This window comes from Lithobates pipiens, unplaced genomic scaffold (genome assembly GCF_037356315.1).
Source record: "Lithobates pipiens isolate NorthernLeopardFrog02 unplaced genomic scaffold, aLitPip1_a1.2 Scaffold_3, whole genome shotgun sequence".
Lineage (NCBI taxonomy): Eukaryota > Metazoa > Chordata > Amphibia > Anura > Ranidae > Lithobates > Lithobates pipiens.
The window spans coordinates 243,012,462-243,033,939 of NW_027507790.1; the positions used below are offsets into that span (position 1 = coordinate 243,012,462).

At 41.4% G+C, this 21,478-nt stretch overlaps 1 protein-coding gene across 15 annotated transcripts in view; it reads left to right on the top strand.

The window, feature by feature from the left end:
- Positions 1-21,478, top strand: part of TCF4 (transcription factor 4) — a 623,095-nt gene that overhangs the window by 338,776 nt on the left and 262,841 nt on the right. For all 15 annotated transcript variants that reach the window (XM_077462970.1, XM_077462965.1, XM_077462972.1 and 12 more), the window contains 2 exons: positions 169-298; positions 6,126-6,178. In XM_077462970.1, the coding sequence (XP_077319096.1) occupies positions 169-298; positions 6,126-6,178 (183 nt within the window). The remainder of the gene's footprint in view (positions 1-168; positions 299-6,125; positions 6,179-21,478) is intronic.

Genomic DNA, 21,478 nt, shown 5'->3' on the forward strand with positions numbered 1-21,478 from the left:
CAAAAGGACGTTATATTTATATTGTCTGCGAAGAACGATATATAATATGTAATACATTTTGACTTATACTAAGCAGTTTGTAGTTGCCTTTTTGTTTGTTTGTTTTTTTTCTTTTTTTTTGTGCTCTCTTTATGAGATTAAATGTGCCTTTCTTCTATTGTTTTTCAGCAAAGCCTTCTCGGAGGTGAAATGGACATTGGTAATTCAGGGGCTCTTTCACCCACAAAGCCTGGCTCACAGTACTATCATTATTCAAGCAATAACTCCAGGAGGAGGCCTTTTCATGGCAGCTCAATGGGTGCGTATTATTATTTTCTGCCTAGTAATAGTATCCAGTTACACTCTCAGATAAACCATGAGACCCAGCGACACAGGCAGGATAACAAAAGCATGGAGGCTTTCTCAGCTAGCCAATGGGGGTTATTTACGAAAAGGCAAATCCACTTTGCACTACAAGTGCAAACTACAAGTGCAAAGTGCACTTGAAATTGCACTGAAAGTGCACTTGGAAGTAAAATCACTGTAGAACTGAGGGGGACATGAAAGGAAAATAAAAAAACTGCATTTTAGCTTGCACATGATTGGATAATAAAATCAGCAGAGCTTCCCCTCATTTCAGATCTTCCTCTCGGATTAAAGCCGCGTACACACGGGCGGACTGTCTGTCCAACTTAGTCCGCTGAAACACATTTCAGCGGACAGTCCGCTCGTGTGTGGGCTTCAGCTGACTTTTTCAGCGGACAGTCTGGCGGACTAAGTCTTTCGGAATTTCCGTAATACAGTCCGTCCAACTTTGGTTTCAGCGGACAGTCCGCTCGTGAGTAGGCTAGTTGGACGGACTAAGTATGGCGCATGCTCAGAAAGGATTTACACGGCGGAAGGTTGCATTGCTGAGTATTGGACGTCCTATTTCTAGTCCCGTCGTACGTGCTGTACACGTCATCGCGCAAGCTTTCAACGGACTGTCTGTTCATCGTGTATGGTCAAGTCCGTTCATTCAAAAGTAGGACGGACTGTCCGTCGGATTGTCTGACGGACTTAGTTGGCCAGACAGTCCGCCCGTGTGTACGCGGCTTTACAGTGACTGCACTTCCAAGTGCACTTTCAATGCAATTTCAAGTGCACTTGTAGCGCAAAGTGGATTTGCCTTTCGTAAAAAATAACCCCCACTGTCTCCACTTGTAGTGGCTATTACCTCCTTTCCAAAACTAAACTTTTCCTGCAATAAAGCCTTTAGATATTAGTGCTATCACTGTCACTGTCAGTGCCTGATATTAGAGGAATAGTGAAGTATTCCAATACAGGAGTCCGGGCACTTAGTGGCAGAGGCAGGCAGTTGGTGAAGTACTACATATGCCAGTGTAAAGCTGGCCATACATTATTCAATTTTCTTATTCAATTTCCTTTAGATTTACCTTCAACTATGTAGTGCAAGACATATACAAAAACAGTGTTGTGCTAAGCATAAAATTTCTCATAAAGTATTACAAATCCGTTAAATTGCAGATGAATCCAGAAGACCCTCCACCTCATGCATATACCGCCACCTCAAGCAATATAGACTCTTACCAGAGAGACTGGACCCTTTATTACAGAGGGTTAAACGGGCTTGATCTTTGCAGGTGTCACCAGTAACGCTGTATCCTGGCCTAGGCTGACAAGGCCCAGGCCTAGGGCAGCACTTTGCAGGGGGGCAGCATGGAAAGAGTTCCCGCCGGCTTGCACTGTTCGTGTAGCGCCAGTCTTATGGGGCGGACTGGGCTGAGAGGCAAATAAGTCTGGCACCCTCATAAAGCGGCTGCACTGCTTCTGGTATGCAGGTGGCCGGCATTCCACAACTGTGGGGGGGGGGCCACTTCTAATTTTGACTGTCCTCTCATCCTGGACCACAGACTTTCCTCACTATGCTATGTTTTCTGCTGCACCATTGGCATGATTATATCTTCTTAGTCCTCTCCGTAAAATTATCAGATTGTTATTTGTGCTTAAAGTAGAACTGTAGACAACACTTTTTTTTTCATTTTGAAAAGAGTAAGGGAGGGTTATAGCCTCTGTCAGTTTATTGTTTTACCATCCCTGTCCCATTGCAGAGAATTCCCTTCACTTCCTGCCCCATAGCCAAACAGGAAGTGAGAGGAAATCTATGAAAATGATGGGAATCCATTGCCCCCCCCCCCCCAGCCCTCAGAATTAGTGTCCCCACTGGAAAATTTCAGGGTGGGTCTTAAACAGCAAGGGGTGTGGCCTTGACAGGAAGGGGTTGGTCATATTTAAATGAGGGGGTGCACGAGTTTAGTCAGGCCTAGGGCAGCACAAAACCTAAATACACTACTGGTCATCAGCTGGAGATGTGTCCTCAGAAAAAAATTAAGAACTTTCACTGGATAATCAGACCAGGCTCCATTCACCCCACGACCAGATTTAACCATGCAAATAAAGGAGAAGCCAGATAGTGTAAAATCCCCATAAGACTAATTTAATTAAAGGTATTGCACCTACATTTGTTCAGATAAAAAACAGTGTTGTGATCAACATAGGCGGCTGTCATAAAAACATCATACTACTGTAAACATTAAAGCAATAGCAGGAAACCACTCCTTTGCCCTTTCTTTTTGACCAGTTTCGACGCTAAGAGGACTTCTTCAGGGGAATATCTAGTACAAGGGCATGCCTGATCGCATACACATTGAAAGTGTTTAGGATTGACCTCATATTATATGTTTTTGGTAAATCTAAAAAAAATTGTACAAGAGAACTGTATAATGTATGGCCAGCCTAACACGGGGTGTCATGGCATGCTGGTGTTCGTAAAATAAGATGCAGCCGGAAACTCAGTAACATCCAGTTGCAGTTCTATTTATTTAGCTTGAAGGTGACTAAAGCATAAGAACGCTTATGACCCCTTCCACACTGGGGCGGTTTTTAGGCGCTTTAGCTCAGGAAATAGCCTCTGCTAAGCGCCTGAAAACTGCCTCCCATTCATTCAAGTGTGACTTTTCACACTGGGGTGGTGCGCTTGTGGGATGTTCTGAAAAGTCCTGCAAGCAGCATCTTTGAGGTGGATTGGGAGCACTGTGTTTTAGCTCCCAATATACCCTGCCCATTGGAATTAATTGGCAGCGCTTCAGAAGAATGCTTTGGAAGCGCCGCAACATGGAAGTTTTTATCCCCTTCTTTGGGGTTAAAAGTGCCCCACTAGTGGCCGAAACGTGCCGTGTGAACAGCTGCAAAGTGCCGCTAAAACGAGCAAATGTGGCTGCGGCCCCAGTGTGAAAGGGGTCTTAATGTTTTGGCTGTGGGGCCTCAATCATAACATGCTTTTGTTTGTAGTTTCTCAAAGTAGGGGTTTCTTTTGCTGTTGTATTCTGTCATTATTATTTTTAATTATTTGTATAGCATGGTCTTCTCCTGTGATTATGTACAAAGTATGTAATACAAACAAGCTGTAAGAAGGCCTGTACCAATTGGCTTTGGGCTTGTGTGGTTGGCATCAGTCTGAGATGCTGCTGAGATCATTGACAGGTTCCTTTGACCTGCTTTTGACCTCTAACCGAGTTGCATTTAGCCACCTTTATGTGAATTTTGCACTACCATGGACTTGTGTTGAAATGCAAAACCCTCTTTGATGCAAACAAAAGCCTGTCAATCCAGGGCTTAATACAGATATTACAAATGCATAAAACATGCCCTGTGACACATACATTATATTACCAAAAGTATTGGGACACCTGCCTTTACACGCACATGATCTTTAATGGCATCCCAGTCTTAGTTGGTAGGGTTCAATATTGAGTTGGCCCACCCTTTGCAGCTAGAACAGCTTCAACTCTTCTGGGAAGGCTGTCCTCAATATTTACAAGTATGTCTATGGGAATGTTTGCCCATTCTTCCAGAAGCACATTTGTGAGGACAGGCACTAATGTTGGACTAGAAGGCCTGGCTCGCAGTCTCCACTTTAATTCATCACAAAGGTGTTCTGTTTGTTTGAGGTCAGGACTCTGTGCTGGCCAGTCAAGTTCCTCCACCCCAAACGCGCTCATTCATGTCTTTATGGACCTTGCTTTGTGCAATGGTGCGCAGTCATGTTGGAACAGGAAGGAGCCATCCCCAAACTGTTCCCACAAAGTTGGGACCATGAAATTGTCCAAAATGTCTTGGTATGCTGATGCCTTAAGAGTTCCCTTCACTGGAACTAAAGGGCCAAGCCCAACCCCTGAAAAACAACCCCATACCATAATCCCCCTCCCCCAAATGATTTGGACCAGTGCACAAAGCAAAGTCCATAAAGACACAGATGAGCGAGTTTGGGGTGGAGGAACTTGACTGGCCTGGACAGAGTCCTGACCTCAACCCGATAGAACACCTTTGGGATGAATTTGAGCGGAGACTGCGAGCCAGTGCCTGACCTCACAAATGCGCTTCTGGAAGAATGGCCAAACATTTCATCAAACATTCACATAGACACACTCCTAACCCTTCTAAACAGCCTTTTTATTATTATTAATATACAGGATTTGTATAGTGCCAACAGTTTGCACAGCGCTTTACAACATGGGGGCAGACAGTACACTTACAATACAATTCAATACAGGAGGAATCAGAGAGCCCCTCTCATTAGAGTTTACAATCTAGAAGGGAGGGTCAAGTGAAACAAAAGGTAATAACTGTGGGGGATGATCAGATGGAGAAAATGAAAATACAGTTGTTAGGTGTGGGTAGGATAGGGTTCTCTGAAGAGGGTTTTCAGGGATCGTCTAAAAGCTATTAGAGTAGGAGATAATCGGACAGATTGGGGTAAGGCATTCCATAGGCTTGGAGAGGCTCTGGAAAAGTCCTGGAGGCGAGCATGGGAGGAAGGTGATGAGGGAGCTAGAGAGCAGGAGGTCTTGATAAGAATGAAAAGAACGATTAGGTTGGTATTTTGAGACTAAGCCAGTGATGTAGCTGGGGGCAGAGTTGTGGATGGCTTTGTAGGTAGTTGTTAGTATTTTGAATTTCATTCATTGGGTGAGCCAAAGCCAGTGGAGGGATTGACAGAGAGGAGTAGCAGACACCGAGCGATTGGTAAGGTGGATGAGTCTGGCAGCAGAATTCATGATGGATTGAAGGGGTGATAGGCTATGTAGAGATAAGCCAATGAGGAGGAAGTTGCAGTAGTCGAGGCGAGAGATGACCAGGGAGTGAATAAAGGGCTTTTTTGTGTCAGCCTTCAAAGAAGAGTTGAAACTGTTATAGCTACAAAGGGTTGGCCAACTTAATATTGAACCCTACAGACTAAGACTGGGGTACCATTAAAGTTCATGTGCGTGTAAAGGCAGGTGTCCCAATACGTTTGGCAATAAAGTGTATGTATTACACAGTTGAATGGAAAACTATATAAAACATTCTCAAAATAACATGGGAGAAGTAGGGGCCTTGTCTCTGTTCAAGACTGGAATAGCGTAGCTCAGCCAACAGGCTGAGGGAAACATGTGTGCGTGTGTGTGTGTGTGTGTGTGTGGGGCGGGGGGGGGATGTTAAAATTTATGACTGCAAACAGTATTAGGCAATCATTGCTAGTTAATGGATAAGGCCAATAAGGCCACTCAAACCCATGTTTCATTATTAGGTTGGTGTTAGTTACTATAGTTTCCCACTAGCCATTTCTTTGGAGACTTCAGTGGTGAGATTATCATGTTTAGTTTAGAACTCCACCACAAAGCCACAATATGATATGACCCTCCCTTTCAGCAGGTCATATGTATATTGTATATATTCTATATGCTGAAGAATCTGTTAGGAAAGTGTGGCACCATCATTTGGCTCTGTCATTGCCCATGGCAGTTAGGCAGAACTGGGAATTCAGGTGCAGAGATTTCACTGATGTGAGAAGTCATAATGTGATTAATACCTGCCAGGAACCATCAATTTGTGCGGATTTGTCCTTAACCCAAATCCAGACTATTTTTCCCTGACCCTAACAGGTGAAAATATTGCTTTCTCTGGCTTATACTATTATGATATTGGTGACTTTTATGAGTCCAGCTCTTTGAAACTAAACAAACTGTGACAAGGATGATGATGATGATGATGATGATGATGATGATGACTGCTTCAAGTTAAAATTGTTCTGTTTTTCTTTTCAGCTGAGGTGCAAGCAAAGAAAGTAAGGAAAGTTCCTCCCGGTTTACCCTCTTCAGTAAGTACCCTTGTTTTTTACGCAGTTTGAGCTGGAAAATATTCAGATGTTTTGCAAACCTGCTCGTTGTTGACTTGATTTGGGTGTTTCATGTTCATTTGGCTTATGTGCTGGGGCAGTGGTCGTAATAAAGTTTAAAGCCTTGACTGTATGGGAATTCTAGCTTCCAGTGACTCCAGGAATGAAATGTATGGTAACACATTGAAAACAGATAGTGAGAGTGAACAAGTAAAGCGAGACGCTAATCCCTTTAAGGCCCGAAAATCGTAGAATTCTCAATATTTGTGCTAAACATCTACTTAAGATTATATCAATCAAGTGAAAAAATTTCAATATTCTCCAACAACAACATGCAATTTTAAACACACAACACTGCTAGAAATACCCAAAATACTTAAGTCCCCGTGTCCCTATTATAATAACAGAATGTCCACTTTATTTTTATTTCTGTTATTTCAATTAATCATTTTTTGATTATTTTTTTCCATTTTTTTTTTTGTTGCATGGACATTGTACCATTGTTACCATTGTAACACAAGAATCAAAGTGTTTTGGGTATTTCTAGCAGTGTTGTGTGTTTAAAGAGGAACTACAGTCTGCTCACATAATTTGTAATAAAAAACATCTTGGCCATTCTTAAGCTTCCCTCCAACCACTTTGCGTATTATTTTATATATACTGTGATTCTGTACTTGCCAAATACCGGTATGCTGCAGAATTCTCCCTCCACTGAGTTTGGCTTAAACCATTTAACTGTGGGCAGCTGAAGCTGCTGCCTGTTCACTTCCTGGATTTACACCGACACACCTCCATCTCTGCAGCTCTCATTGGCCCTCTGATGATTATGATCCACCCCCCTTCCTGGCAAACTCTCACAAGAGTGAGAGAGAGCTGTGCATGATGTCATAAGCCTAGGCCTGACCAGACAAGAAAAAGGGCTGTATAAGGTATTTACTGGCAGAAAAAAAAGTTTATTATCCAAAGTTAGAACAACAAGTGCAAAAGATTTAATAGATGGGAAGTTGAAAAAAAGACTGAAGGTCCACTTTAACATTGCTTGTTGTTGGAGAATATTTATATATATTTTTTCATTTGATTTAATCTAAAGTAAATGTTTAGCACAGATATTGAGAATTTTTTGATTGTCTGGCCTTAAAGGGATTAGCCCTTACTTTACTTATTCACTCTAAATGTTTTAGTGACACATTCACTTAAAGGGGCAGCTGTCCCATTATTCACTTTGGCCTTTTGGGACCATTTATTTTTTAATCACATTGAAAACAGATGCTTTGTTTGTAGCATGGGAGAGAGTGAGGATGATTCAAAAAACAACTGTTGGGTTTCAGGTACAATGTTTGTACCTGTTGGGGCGATTTACTCTTATTTCCTATCCTAGTATCACCTGTTAATGGCAGAAATATTTGGAAAATCCTCCCTATAGGGGAACAGACCCTACACCTTCTGCCTTAAAAAAAAATAGAAAAAAATAATAATAAATAAATATATATATATATCCCTGAAACTGTTTGTGAAATTTCCCATCACTTAATTTTTTGTAAGGTGGAAATTCCTCTCAACAGAATCACAGACAGTAATTTACCTCTCTGAAAAACTAAAAGATTTGTCTGGATTTTTGCTTTAAAGAAAACCCATCGTTTGAGAAAAATAAAACTGCTGAGTGCAAGACAGGTGCTCAAGTCTTACTTCTAATGCCTGCCTGGAATCACTCAGTGCTGTCTATTGACTGCCCAGGCGCCGAGCAATGCAGTTGTGCAAGGGCAGAAGTAGGGTCACTGGAAGTACTAGGTTTTAAAACCAGATAATTGAAGAGGTAACAGCAGAAAATGGGGTTTTGGGTTTCTTAACTGAAAAGTTTGATTTAAAGCATGTCTGTACTGCCTCCCATCCCATATAAACTTGCACTGACCACAACGTGGACATCTCTAGGATATTCTCCCTATCTCAACCAGCATCAATGGTCACAAGCTGCCTATTCCAGCCTCCTACGCTCCCACATCTAACAGTTGCCCCATCTTACTAACTAATGGAAAAACAAGAGTGGGCAGGCCAGAGCCAGGAACTTGTTGCCTGTGGCAACATTGAGTAGCCTAGGTTTCTTTGGTGACTGTGGACTCTAGCAGTCTAAAGCTAGTGTGCAAGCCTTATGTGGTCAGTACACATTTTTTGGTTGTGAGGGCATAGGCTCATTTTACAGTCCGCCATCTTCAATACATCCTAAAGAATATACTGCTATGAAGAATCATTTTCTAATTTCTGTATATTTATTTCCATTCAGTCTCTTGGTTGGTATTGTGACACAGGTTATATGGCAACACTATAGATTGAATTATTTTTTTTTAGATGTTCAAAGCAATTATTTTTGATTTCATGTTGGTTTTTTCATCATGGGAGTGGAGGTCTATTAGAATGTGCAGACTGAAGTGGGAGGTTCTTTGTGTGCTTTACTGCCTGTTTTTTTTTTAATTCTTTATCAAAGATGGACTTGTTGGCTGTATGCATACTTTGTAAAGGTTGTTAACAAGGTGTAAGCTCTGTAGATGCCTAAATGTCCTTAAAGGATTAGTCCACCCTAAACAGTAGGCTTGAATCACGCCTCAGCTTCATATCTCTCTGGCATTCCACTTGCCTGGACATTGTGAGGCATGTTTACTCTTGATGTTGATGTTTTAACCAATTTCACAGTATACAACTGTCATTCTCAAACAGCCCTCTGTAAAACTCTAGTGTTCCTTTAGAGATTTGTAGAGGATCCTTGAAGAGCATCAGATTAAAAGAGAATTTTGCGTTTTATAAAAAAAAAATATATATATATATATATATATATATATATATATACTCACCTAGGTCGATGCAGCCTCATTCTGAGGCTGCATCTGTCCCCTGCCGCTTCAATGACTGCTGATCGCTCAGTTCTCAGTCTTCACTGAGTGAGCAGAGAGCCAGTGACTGTCATTCACCACCTCTCTGCTCTGCCCCTGTAGCACTCATGGGAGCGCTGAGCTATGGAGGGGGTGGGAGCTGCTGGCTCTGTCTCCCAGTGGCTCACTGAGAGGCTGATCTGGCTGCTGGTCCAATCATCTGGGTGGACCCCGAGCAGATGAGTGACCGCCCTAGTGAAAACAAGTCACAGGAGTGCAGACTGAACTGCACTCCTGTGACCTATAGGAGAAGTGTAGCCAAAATAGCTTTGGCCATATTTTCCTTTAATATACTGCCGACACTGGCTGCCAAGCAGAAGAGCCAATTTTGTACTAACATCCAATGTAAGGGAGCACATCTTCACTAATCGCCAGTGTAAGTCCATATAAGGGGCACTACTAACACTGACCACCAGTGGAAGGGGACAGTTCTTACTAGTCAACAATGTAAGGGGGGGGGGGGGGTTACATTAATAACTACCAATATAACAGAGCACTTCTCCATTGACATTTGATGTAAAGGAGCACACCTCTACTGGCCACTAATTTTCTCAACTGGCCATGAATATAGGGGGGCCCTTCTTCACTAACCACCAATGTAATGGGACACATTAGTACTAGTGTTAAGGGACACTATAATTTTCATTGTCTTTGTTTATACTCCTGGCCATTATTGTTATTTTAATAATTTTATAATGACTGAAAAAAAAAAAGTGTTATATCGAGCAGGGAGTGTAGATGAATCGTATAAAATATTCTAGGTATGTTCTAGATATACCACATTATTTATTCCTTTATTTAAAAGTTTTCACAATACAATACTTTTTAAAAGGAGTTCCCTGGAAATTACGTCAATGGTTCCTTCATGGTAAAAAGGTTGAGTAAGCCTGGTATGGATTGAGGTATTTCTGACTACAGCAGCAGTATTATGGAGAGCAGAATTGGGAACTTGAGACAGAGAGGCTCACCCCTTTAGATCCAGAAGATAATTCAACCCATAAAGAGCACCAACAGCTGAAATACTAGTTTTGGGTGGCCTAAGCCTTTAAATGACAAACAATGCATAAAAAAATCAGCCTCTATGGAAAAGGCCAATGGGATACTTACAGACTTTCTGCTTCTGCAAAGCGTAGCAATGTTAACACACCGCCTAACCAACTAGCATGGTTTTAGATGGTATGGAAGTATTCTGCTAATGTCTAAGCGCACGTGAAGTGTACGAAACGTGTCTACCCAGCACTCTGATGCCTGTCATTTTTGGGATGTCCAAATAAAGAGGCTCTACAGTGGTGTGCGGCCATTTCTTCTAATGTCATGGAAGTATACTGCTTGAGCACAATTTCAGCACATTTTCAGAAAATGTATTGGGAGTGATGATTTAACAATACTATAAAGAGTATATGGACCTTAGAGTTAGACACAAGTGAAATGCAGCAAGCTGTTTTCAGGGAAAAAAGTGCAAGTTTACATTGCATTTGTGCATTTATGATGGTTTTGCTCTGTATTTATGAAGTTCTATGTTGTATTGAGATAGAGATACCTGCTTGCAGTTCCACTGTAGGGATCTTTACTGTGAAAGCCTGCATGACCCTTCACAGCGTTTGTTTGAAAACCGGGCCAGGCCTTGCACTTAGCAACGCAGCCCTAACCTGGCCAGGTCCTGAACTTAGACCCCAAAGCCCTATGGTTTTGTCCATACTCCTGTGGATGGCTGTATTTCCTATATAGTACAGACCCAACAATAGGAATGAGCGAGAACTCTTGTGCTTAGGGCCCGACTGGGACTTTTTTCAAGCAAACGCTGTGTGGCACTCGGCTGCGTCATACAGTTAAGTTCTCCAGAGCTGTAGGTAAGTATTTATCCCTGTTCAATATATTGTAGGGGGGGGGGGCTCAGTAAAGGACTTCATTCTAATTAACATTGTCCTTTGAGATCAATACAAATTTCTTCGCGATCACATCAGAAACAAAACTCAAATGTCTGTGTACTCTAGTCCTAAAAATGTTTTAATGATGTTTGCCTATATATTGTGCATTTTTATCATATTTATTATTTTATGGCTCATGTTGTATTTTTTTATTTGATTAGTTACTGTTCTTTTTGTTAAATCACGCCTGACATATATAATAATTCTGCCTGTTTGGTTGCAGTTATTGAATGACTTTGTTGTATTTACCAAACCCTTTGTTTGTTGAGCGGATTACTTTCCCTATCATGGCTTCATTTTCATAAATAGGACAAAAAAATGAATAGTTTCCAGTCCTTGTATTTTCCCCGTTTTCTCTATGTGTTTTAATCGTCTCAGTCTGACCGTTAGTGTTCAGATCTGTTCTGACAAAGAAGATAGAGAGCATTGCCTGGAATGGAAGATGCCTAGAGCAGATCCTCACCACTGATGATTTTTACCCTTACTCCTTTCTTCACTCTGATCTCTAAAAATCATTGTTCATTATTGGATTTATGCAGCATACCTAATTAACACCAGACCTAAAAAAGTTAAGTGCGGCTCAGAACGAAAAACGTTTTTTGTTCTTTCTCTTTTTCTTTTTTTTTCACTTGACCAGACTCCCAATTGATTAATTACAAAACACACTAGAATTTGTGGTTGCCCTAATCTTAAGCAGGGAAAATTCTCTAATGCCTTGGAATGGAGCCCAAAGTTCAGAGCCCCATACCTGAGCGGGGCTTTGGGATGAAATGAGCCTTCATTTCACGAGATAGTTCACTTCTTTGTCAGCATAATGATGATTTATGGATTTGCATGTTCAAAGAGATTTGCGCGACGGATTTATTCGAAAATTTACATAGATTGCAGAAAGAACATCTTTATTTTTCCAGCGAGGTGTCTGAGCTAGCGGTGGAGATGTGAGTGCATCATTAGCTGCGTGCTTGATAAACCAGGTGTCAGCCTGTATAAAACAGCTGTATCTCAATGAATTTTCCCCTCCTGCGCTGTTTGTTGGTCTTATTTATTTATTTCCCCAGTAAGCACATTAACAATTCCGTCACAGAGCTCCAAGCCACTACATTTCCATGTACTGTTTTGTGTCCGAGAATATTGTATATTCTGATTCATTGCTCATGATCTATCTATCTATCTATCTATCTATCTACTGTGGTGTGAAAAAGTGTTTGCCCCCTTCCTCATTTCCTGTTCCTTTGCATGTTTGTCACACTTAAGTGTTTCGGAACATCAAACCAATTTAAACAATAGTCAAGGACAACACAAGTAAACAAAAATGCAATTTGTAAATGAAGGTGTTTATTATTAAAGGTGAAAAAAAAGCCAAACCATCATGGCCCTGTGTGAAAAAGTGATTGCCCCCTTGTTAAAACATACTATAACTGTGGTTGTCCACACCTGAGTTCAATTTCTCTAGCCACACCCAGGCCTGATTATTGCCACACCTGTTCACAATCAAAGCATCACTTAAATAGGAGCTGCTTGACACAGTAAGGTCCACCAGAAGATCCTTAAAAGCTACACATCATGCCGAGACCCAAAGAAATTCAGGAACAATTGATAAAGAAAGTAATTGAGATCTATCAGTCTGGAAAGGGTTATAAAGCCATTTCCAAAGCTTTGGGAATCCAGTGAACCACAGTGAGAGCCATTATCCACAAATGGCGAAGACATGGAACAGTGGTGAACCTTCCCAGGAGTGGCCGGCCGCCCAAAATTACACCAAGAGCGCAGTGACGACTCATCCAAGAGGTCACAAAAGACCCCACAACAACGTCCAAGGAACTGCAGGCCTCACTTGCCTCAGTTAAGGTCAGCGTTCATGCCTCCACCATCAGGAAAAGACTGGGCAAAAATGGCCTGCATGGCAGAGTTCCAAGGAGAAAACCACTGCTGAGCAAAAAGAACATCAAAGCTCGTCTCAATTTCTCCACAACACATCTTGATGATCCCCAAGACTTTTGGGACAACATTCTGTGGACCGATGAGACAAAAGTGGAACTCTTTGGAAGGTGTGTGTCCAAGTATATCTGGCGTAGAAGGAACACTGCATTTCATAAAAAGAACATTATACCAACAGTAAAATATGGTGGTGGTAGTGTGATGGTCTGGGGCTGTTTTGCTGCTTCAGGACCTGGAAGACTTGCCGTGATAAAAGGAACTTTGAATTCTGCTGTCTACCAAGAGATCCTGAAGGAGAATGTCCGACCATCTGTTCGTGTACTCAAGCTGAAACGAACTTGGGTTCTGCAGCAGGACAATGATCCTAAACACACCAGCAAGTCCACCACCGAATGGCTGAAGAAAAACAAAATGAAGACTTTGGAGTGGCCTAGCCAAAGTCCTGACCTGAATCCTATTGAGATGTTGTGGTATGACCTTAAAAAGGCCGTTCATGCTCGAAAACCCTCTAATGTAACTGAATTAGGACAATTCTGCAAAGATGAGTGGGCCAAAATTCCTCCAGGATGCTGTAAAAGCCTCATTGCACGTTATCGCAAACGCTTGGTTGCAGTTGTTGCTGCTAAGGGTGGCCCAACCAGTTATTAGGTTTAAGGGGCAATCACTTTTTCACACAGGGCCATGATGGTTTGGATTTTTTTTCACCTTTAATAATAAACACCTTCATTTACAAATTGCATTTTGTGTTTACTTGTGTTGTCCTTGACTATTGTTTAAATTGGTTTGATGTTCCGAAACACTTAAGTGTGACAAACATGCAAAGGAACAGGAAATGAGGAAGGGGGCAAACACTTTTTCACACCACTGTATCTATCTATCTATCTATCTATCTATCTTTCTATCTCTATTCCTGTTGTCTCTCTTTATCTCATTTTCTTTTATTTTACTCCTCAATTTGCTCTCTTTCTCTTTTTTTCTGCATTTGTGTACCTACCCTTTTCTTCTGCTGAAATTCAAGTCACGCTTTAATTATTATAAGTACATTTTGTATTATTTTGTATTTTTCTGTTCAATCTTAGTTTATCTTAGTTTATTAAAGTTTTCAATAACAAAACAGAGTATACAAATACAAAAAATAAGGTACAGATGTATCGTACAGGGTAGCAAAAACATAAAAAACTAAAATATATATTAAAAAAAGGAAAATAATAATAAAAAATATATACATAGACAAACGTGCACTAGGTACTTCAACCAACCCATACAGAACATAAGATACATAAGGCTGGGACCAAGGGTATTATGTATAGATGTACCCAGATATGAGGATTACAGAAACTGTTAAAGGGTATTGAAAAACACCAGGGGAACAGCTGTGCAGGGGTACCAACGGAATAGGGGTACAAAAGTGCAGTTGTAGGTATAAACCATAAATTGGGTCTCGTGGCGCCGAGGTCCCATGGAAGGAAAAATAAAAAACAAAAAGGGGGAATGGAAAAGATAGGAGGAGGATGAAAGAGAGGAAAAGGAAGAAACAGAGACTAATTTGTATCTTTATAAGAATTTGTGTGTAAGTGCCTAAAAAAATTCCCTAATTCTAGCCAATTGTATACTATTCTACATATGGGATGTGGCACCCAGTATGATCAGACTTATTGAATAATTCAAGTCTTGCTTTATTGGCAGGTCCAGATTTTAACATTGCCAAAGCAAGTTGGTAAATAGTATCAATTCGGTGTGAATGGTGGCATTATATGGGTTTAGGGAATGACTAAGAGCCGGTTCACACCAGCTTATGTGTATTATACTTTGTATAATTAGTATGCACTGTTGTGTGTTGTGTAGGGGTAGTCTGATGCGTCGTTGTTCCTTTCTTTAACTTTATTGAATCTTACAAAAACACTTCAGTTAATTTTATTTACTGCAGTGCGGTGTATTGCGATACATTGACATGTGGTGATGTAGATGGTGCTGAGTAAAAATTCAAACATGCATGTATGGTGTGAACAGAGCACATGGTGAACAATTGTTTTCTGTGTGCCCTTGCATTGAGCCTAAGTTGACCATTACTGATCAACAAAGCTCAATGAATCTGGTGTGAATGAGCCCTAAAGCCTTTTTTTTTTTCATTCAACCCAGCGAGCTGAACAATAAAGAAAACTGAAGAGCTCAGGAGGAGCCGCTGTACTATCTGATGTTAGTACAGTGATCTCCCCTAGTGAGCTATTGTGTTCTGACAAGGGGGGTGCCCCCCCCCCCGCCAGAACAGGCCGTCAGCGCTCTCAATCATTGGTTCAGAGCACTAACCATGTGTCGGTCGGTAGACCTTTTCCAGCCATGCCCCTTCGACAGAAGCTTCTGTCAGACCAGCTTCCATATATATGGCCCGAATGTTGGACGGTGTCTATTGAACTGACCAATGCCGCGCAATATTCGGCCAATGCGTACGACTTGCAGCACGACTCACAGACGCGACCTGCACACGAATTCAGCGGCGACTTGCAAAACGACTTCTGTATAGAAGTCAATGCAAGTCGCCTGAAGTCGCCCCAAAAATAGTATAGGAACCTTTTTTCTAAGTCAGAGTGACTTGAGTCCTATTAGAACGGTTCCATAGTACAGAACGGAGCGCGACTTGTCAGGCGGCTAAGTCGCCTGGACAAGTCGCCCCTGTGTGAACCAAGCCTTAAGGAAGCGATTCTGGGGCACTGTCTGGGGAACAGGATAATAGTATAAAGTAATATATATATAACATTATCGGTAAGCACATAAACAATTCAGCTGCAAAGCTTGCAGCTTTCATCTTCCTTTCAGTGTACAAGAATCCTGTGGGTTGATTACTTGATGTTCTATGCTCCTTTCTTACATTGTCTCTCAAAATGAAAGCAGAGTCTGCTTAATATATTATAGCCATTTCTCCATAATAAAGTAAGAAAAAAAGCTGTAAGAAACTGGCTTCTGTACTGGATGGGGTGATATCACCATCCTTCTGGTGAGATATAGGGAAATTATATGTATCCCAAATCTTGCAAGAAGGTGCTCTGGAACAGTGCAGAAGCATACCCCCTTGTGATTTGGATACTCAGCAGTCCCCAGAATCTCACAGAAGGATGATGAAGGTAAGAAGAGTGGAAGCTGGGGGTGAGGTAAGTATATTTATAACCTTTTTCCCCACAGTTTTTTTTTTTTTTTTGCTTTAAAGCTTTAAGATCCAGGCCTTCAGGCTCTAAACAGGGGTGAGAACTGCCTGTTATAACATTTTCAGACCCGAGGCAAGTAAATAGCACATTTGTATAGAAAATTTAATTCCATCTTTCATCAACACATTTTCTTTAGACTAGTTTTTTTTTTTGTTTGTTTACTTGAGCTTTTTTGCTTGAGCTTTAAATTCCTTCTCTGCTTCTAATATCTGTAGCCATCTTCAGGTGATCCACGAATATTAACATTTTGGTTCACACCTGTGAAGTGAGTACCAACTTTGGCCAAGAGCCTACCATGTGTGGTGAAACAACTTGTCCTTTGTACCCAATGTTCTCATTGACATAGCTTAGCTATGTCAGTAGCTAAGCTCCCCTTTTGCTAAGCTATGTCAATGGGAATTTTGGGTGGAAAGAACAAGTTGTTTCACCACACATGGTAGGCTCTTGGCCAAAGTTGGTAGTCACTTCATAGGTGTGAACCATAATGTTAATATTTGTGGATCACCTGAAGATGGTTACAGATATTAGAAGCGGAGAAGGAATTTAAAGAGTTTAGTAAGTGACTGGAATAATAAAGCTGGGAGTGAGGATGTCTTTATCAACCATTTATAAGATTCCAAAGAAATAAGGGAAATAACCAGAGGTTTAACAGCAGTATAGGTGTACACACTGCATTGTGAAAAGTCAGTAGTTTAAAAATGTATTGAAAAATACATTTTTATAGAAAGCTGTAACCAATTATTCCACATTGTGTAAAATTTCCTGTGGTATTCCATTTATCCATAACATTTCTCTTCCATATGGCAGAAGTCTTCCATCTCAGTAATCCATTCCATCATGGAGGGGTATTTATCTTTAATCCAAGATCAGGAATGTTAGTAGTGTACCCTTCACGAGTTTGAACTGATCAGAATTAACATTTACCAGAGAGCAATTCATCCTCACAGTTCACAGTAGAAACACTGAAGTTTTACAAGTTGTTCTCTCAGCAGCTCAGCTTGCACCCTTCAAGAGCTTCTGCTTAAAGGGTAACTCTACTTTTATGGAAACAACATATAGCAAATAATATGGAACATACAATTGCCATACAAACCATATTGTAATGTAATGGCATTAATAATCACCTTTTATTTGCAGCCACTATCATTTTCTGTAACATTCAAAGCAATATGGCAGCCTGAGGGCGTTCTGTACACAATTATTGTACAAAATGCCCCCAGAAATGTAATTTTCTGCTTGTGTGATTGGCTCACTGGTTTTCCCAGAAGTCTGCACTAATTTACAATTACAATTTTAGGCATCCTCTGCAATAACGATTATATTTTTGGTACGATACTCTCCCCAAGGGGTAATTGAACCAGACCCACCCCTTCAGAATCCGCCTGCAAAAGACATGGTGAAACAAACAACTCTTTCTTCTGAGTGACAAAAAATAGGACTCTCTGCAATGTACATTCATCAGCCAGACGGGATTGTTTTGTTTTTTCTCTCAGCAAAAGTGGAGTTGCTGCTTAAAGTGCCACTAAACCCTCCATCTTAAACAGCATACAAATGCAGCATAGTGTTAATAAATTAATAAACAAGTGATCTTGCGCAGTAATAAATTATCACAAACAATAATGTGATTTAAATGTGCAAAAATGGTGTATTAAATCAAGTCCCCAAAAAATCTAATCCATATGTTTCTTCATGCTAGGGATGTCTCTAATATGTATTCTTTTCGTGCCTTCACACACAGAACTCTCACCTTAAAACAGTGAATATCCGACCTCAAATTACAAAGGAATATCCAGCCTTCAAATTTATCGCTCCAGGTTCCTCTTACTGGTATATTCACGCCTTCCTGAAACCCATAGGGTAAACCAGCATCCGGACTCCTACCCACTAGACTTTAAACTGCTACCAAATCTCTTTAGGCTCCAGTTGGAATAAAAAAAAAAAGAAAAATGCCCTCCATAGTGTAATAAATTCAAATACAGGGATATTTATTGCAAATTAGTGAACTCTTACATCAAAATAAGCTTTAAAATTGCATAAGAATAAAAATACAGTGTTTGAGCGCCATCTCACTTCACTTCCGGTCCATGTCTGTCTCCAGCCACACCCTACGCGTTACATCACAACATGTGACTTCATCAGGTGACTTCATTAGTCTCTAATGGGACCTTTCTAACAGACTCTATAATGGACACTGAAACATCCTCTATAAAGAGACACCCTCTTCAGGTCCCATTAGACTCCTTTGTAGTCTCTAATGGGTCCTGGAGGGGGGGTCTCCCTCTAACAGAGAATCTTCCATGGACACTGTTAGAGAGAGACCCCCCCCCCCCCGGTCCCATTAGACTCTGTTGTAGACGTTAATGGGTCCCATTAAAAAAGAGAGGCGGAAATTGTACAAAATGTAGGGGCAGTGTCAGCGGCGAGCCATGGGTGGGGTCATGGGTGGGGCCCTTGCTTTATTTGGTCCGGGGGCCCTGGGTGTTGTCAGTCTGCCCCTGATATCAAGTACAAAGTTGTCTCATGTAAAGAAAAAGTGTGGGGCTTGCCAAATGTTTGAAAAAGAAAAAGGGTGAGGGTGGGGACAAAGGTTGTTACATGATTTTTTTATACCCTGGGACACCATGATTTTTTGCTTTCTTTGGTATAATGGGCAGTGCATGATTTCAGGGAATGCCTGTGTAACTCGCATCAAAGTCGGACCAAACTAGTGCAGGGACTACTTTGAAGTTGGCACGACTTGAAGTCGTACTAATATGAATGGTTGTCATTGGAAATCATGGGGAACGACTTGTCATGTGACTTTGCAGTCCCAAGTCGCAGGACAAGTCGTACAAGTGTGAAAGGGGCCTAATGGAATCACTGGTCCCTCTATCGAGGGATAAACTCCATAGCAACAGGCAAATGGTCTGTTAGTGATTCTGACGCTGGTGAATTGTTGGCATGGTCCTAAGCTCTGATTGGAGCATCTTGAAGCTTGTTGTTTTGGCTATGTGGGCAAAGCACGTTTGCTTCAAGTCTGAAACCTTTAAATGTTTACGTGTTTTATTGATTGCACTAAAAAGTCATTTACTAATGCCAATATGTTTAGTGATTCTTTAAGATTCCTTGTAGCCTCGCCAGCTTTCACTCTGTGGCTTTCCCATCATTTTCCAATAGAGAATTGCAGTGGCGTGTATGCAGTACACTCACCAAGTGATAATTTGATTGTCATACATGATTTTGGGTCATCCAGATTAAAGATTTTGGACTAGAAACAAGAGAAGGATATGTTCTTTTGGAGTTTAAGGTCTCAGAAGATGAAGTCATGGAACTGTAATGTTAGAATTTAGAAAATGTCCTCTCAAGGGAGACTGTGTGGGGGAAAGGAAAAAAACCTCTCCGGATCCTGACACATGTTTTTTTATTCAGTGAAGTCCTCTGACTTCTTGTGGAACTTTATGACAGATGTGTTCTACTACTGTTTAGATAAAAAAAATAATTATATATATATATATATATATATATATATTTATATATACACACTCACTGGCCACTTTATTAGGTACCTTGCTAGTACCGGGTTGGACCTCCTTTTGCCTTCAGAACTGCCTTAATTCTTTGTGACATCGATTCAACAAGGTGTTGGAAACATTCCTCAGAGATTTTGGTCCATATTGACATGATAACATCACGCAGTTGCTGCAGATTTGTCGGCTGCACATCCATGATGTGAATCTCTCATTCCACCACATCCCAAAGGTGCTCTATTGGATTGAGATCTGGTGATTGTGGAGGCCATTGGAGTACAGTGACCTCATTGTCATGTTTAAGAAACCAGTGGTGAGATGATTGGAGCTTTGTGACATTGATAGGCAGCACTGGTGATGAGGCACTGATTGGTGACATTTATAGGTGGCACTGTGGGCACTGTGGACACTGATAGGTGACACTGTGGGCACTGATGGGTGGTATTGTGGGCCCTGATAGGTGCATTATCCTGTCGGAAGGAGCCATCAGAAGATGGGTACACTGTAGTCATAAAGGGATGGACATGGTCAGCAACAATACTCAGGTAGGTTGTGGCGTTTAAACAATGCTCAATTAGTACTAAGGGTCCCAAAGTGTGCCAAGAAAATATCCCCCACATCATTACACCCACCATCAGAATGAACTGTTGATAAAAGGCAGGATGGATCCATGCTTTCATGATTTTTACACCAAATTCTGACCCGACCATCTGAATGTTGCAGCTAAAATTGAGACTCCTCAGACCAGGCAATTTTTTTCCAATCTTCTATTGTCCATTTTGGTGAGTCTGTGCGAATTGTAGCCTCAGTTTCCTGTTCTTAGCTGACAGGAGTAACACTCTGATCCGCTGCTGTCCATCTGCTTCAAGGTTCAATGTGTTGTGCATTCAGAGATGGAATTCTGCATACCTTGGTTGTTACGAGTGATTATTCGAGTTACTGTTGCCTTTGTATCATCTGGAACCATCTCCGCCCATTCTCCTCTGACTTCTGACATCAACAAGGCATTTTCGTCCACACAACTGCCACTCACTGGATATTTTCTCTCTTTTTTTTTGGACCATTCTCTATAAACCCTAGGGATAATTGTGTGTGAAAAGCCCAGCAGATCAGCAGTTTTTGAAGCACTCAGACCAGACCATCTGGCTCCAACAACCATGCTATGTTCAAATCCCCTTTCTTCTCCATTCTGATGCTTGGTTTGAACTTCAGCAAGTTATCGTCACCGTGTCTAGATGCCAAAATGCACTGAGTTGCTGCCATGTGATTGAGCTGCTGTATAAGCACCTTAAAGTGGTATTAAACCCAAAACCATAGGAGTGTATCTATGGGAATGTTTGACCATTCTTCCAAAAGCGCATTTGTGAGGCCAGGCACTGATGCTGGAGGAGAGGCCCTGGCTTGCAGTCTCTGCTCAAATTCATCCCAAAGGTGGTCTGTTGAGGTTGAGGTCAGGACTCTGTCCAGGCCAGTCAAGTTCCTCTACCCCAAACTTGCTCATCCATGTCTTTATGGACCTTGCTTTGTGTACTTGTCCAAATCATTTGGTGGAGGGGGGATTATGGTGAGGGGTTGGGCTTGGCCCCTTAGTTCCAGTGAAGGGAAAAGGTGTCAGTATACCAAGATATTTTGGACACTTTCGTGCTTCCAACTTTGTGGGAACAGTTTTAGATGGCCCCTTCCTGTTCCAACATGACTGCCCACCGGTGCATAAACAAGGTCACCGGAAGAGGGTTGGATGACGCCAAGCAAGCCAAATCATTGTCGTTGGAGGACAGAAATGGTGAGT